At 61.8% G+C, this 2,093-nt stretch overlaps 1 protein-coding gene across 1 annotated transcript; it reads left to right on the top strand.

Moving 5' to 3' along the window:
• Positions 1-667: 667 nt before the first annotated feature.
• Positions 668-1,645, top strand: OR10AC1 (olfactory receptor family 10 subfamily AC member 1). Its single transcript, XM_002687124.1, has one exon. The coding sequence runs from the start codon at positions 668-670 to the stop codon at positions 1,643-1,645; it is 978 nt and encodes a 325-aa protein (XP_002687170.1).
• Positions 1,646-2,093: the final 448 nt, after the last annotated feature.

Raw genomic sequence — 2,093 nt, 5'->3', positions numbered from 1 at the left:
GAGGAAATAGAAGCAGAACCTATAGACACAGTGCCTGCCTCCGGGCAGCCAGCTAAGGCTGAGGTCGACTAACACTGGTGGCTGTACAAGACCCACAAAGCAAGTGGAGTCTGAAGAAAGGGCATTCTTCCTAGGTGGAGGTCAAGAGAGATGCAAAGTAAAGAAAGGGTCTCAAATCAAGGTTTCTTTACAAAGAGCATGTTGAGAAAGGAGTTGTAAGAATTCTAGTCCAGGAGGCAGGAAAAACTGGACCAATTTTCAGAAGAAGACAATAAGATGTTCCTGGTGGCTCAGAGGGTAAAGAATCCGCCCGCAACGCAGGCGACCTGGGTTCAATCCCTTGGTTGGGAAGATCCTCTGGAAGAAGGCATGGCAACCCACTCCTGTATTCTTGCCTGGAGAATCCCCAAGGACAGAGAAGCCTGGTGGGCTACAAGCCCATGGAGTCACAAAGAGTCGAACAGGACTGAGCCAATAACCAAAAGGCGGGGTGGAGTTGGAAATAAGCACATCACCCGGCCCCCCTCTCTGCAGCTCTACTGGCTCCTACCCTCTTAATTCCATCCAGCCCTTTCTTCACCAGCAGGGCCAGAGGAGCGGAGCCCACAAACTCCCCCTTCCCCTGCTTCTTTCCCACAGGTGCCTCTGGACCTGGACAGGTGGGTGCATGGCCAGCCCCAGCAATGCCACCCTGCACCAGGGCTTTCTCCTGCAGGGCTTTGCGGAGTTCCCGCATCTGAGGCCGGCGCTCTTCCTGCTGCTGCTGGCCCTGCACCTGGCCACCCTGAGCGGGAACCTGCTCATCCTGCTGGCCGTGGCCTCGGCGACCACCCGGCCGCCCATGCACCTCTTCCTGTGCCAGCTGTCAGCCATCGAGCTCGGTTACACGCTGGTGGTGGTGCCCCGCACCCTGGCTGACCTGGCCTCGCCGAGCCTGGGCCGAGGCAGTCCCATCTCCTTCCTGGGCTGCGCCGTGCAGATGCAGATGTTCGTGGCCCTGGGCGGGGCCGAGTGCTTCCTGCTGGCCACCATGGCTTATGACCGCTACGTGGCCATCTGCCACCCGCTCCGCTACACGGCGGTGGTGACCCCCGGGCTGTGCGCGCGGCTGGCCCTGGCCTGCTGCCTCGGGGGCCTGGCGGTGTCCGTGGGGCTCACGGTGGCCGTCTTCCACCTGCCCTTCTGCGGCTCCCGCCTGCTGGTGCACTTCTTCTGCGACATCACAGCGCTGCTGCACCTGGCCTGCACGCGGAGCTACGCTGAGGAGCTGCCTCTGCTGGGCGCCTGCCTGCTGCTGCTGCTGCTGCCCTCGCTGCTCATCCTGGCCTCCTACGGCGCCATCGCCGGCGCCCTGCGCCGCCTGCGCTCTCCGCGGGGCCGCCGCAAGGCCGTCTCCACCTGCGCCTCGCACCTGACCGTCACCTTCCTGCACTACGGCTGCGCCACCTTCATGTACGCGCGGCCTAAGGCCAGCTACTCCCCGCACCGGGACCGCGACCTGGCGCTGGTCTACACCCACGTGACGCCGCTGCTCTACCCGCTCATCTACAGCCTGCGCAACCACGAAATCGCCGCGGCCATCCGCCAGGTGCTGGGGCGCTGGCGACCCCGCCAGGCGTCGGGTCAGGAGGGTCTGTCTGTGTGAGCCCTGATCGCAGGCAGGGACCAGGCCAGAGTAGGCAGCTCTGCTCGCTCAAGTTTCCCCCGTCAGCACGTGTCTGCATTGTGGAGTGCCCGCGGGGAACTCAAGAACCAGATTCAAGAAGAGAGAATCTGGAAGCGTGTCCGCCTAAGAAGACCCTCCCAGCAGTGGCTCCATCCTCCTCCCCTCCCATGTGGAAGAGAACCCTAGACCCACACTTAGCAGCTTCAGGAACTAGACAGGTGACCTGGGTTCAGTCCCTGGGTTGGGAAGATCCCCTGGAGGAGGGCATGGCAACCCACTCCTGTATTCTTGCCTGGATAATCTGTGTAGTTCTTCCCACATGGCAGGCTGGGGCAAAATCGTGGGCTTGGGGTGACAAAGAAGCCACAACACATGCCCCAGAGAGCTCACAGGGAGAGGGGAGGATGTGAGGAGTAAACAGGAGATG

This window comes from Bos taurus, chromosome 4 (assembly GCF_002263795.3).
Source record: "Bos taurus isolate L1 Dominette 01449 registration number 42190680 breed Hereford chromosome 4, ARS-UCD2.0, whole genome shotgun sequence".
NCBI classification, from domain to species: Eukaryota; Metazoa; Chordata; class Mammalia; order Artiodactyla; family Bovidae; genus Bos; species Bos taurus.
The sequence above is the reverse complement of the archived record's forward strand: the minus strand, read 5'-3'. Positions and strand labels throughout refer to the sequence as shown.

What these genes read in the sequence shown, in the direction of transcription:
- OR10AC1 (XM_002687124.1), top strand. Translation starts at nt 668, where the DNA reads ATGGCCAGCCCCAGCAATGCCACCCTGCACCAGGGCTTTCTCCTGCAG.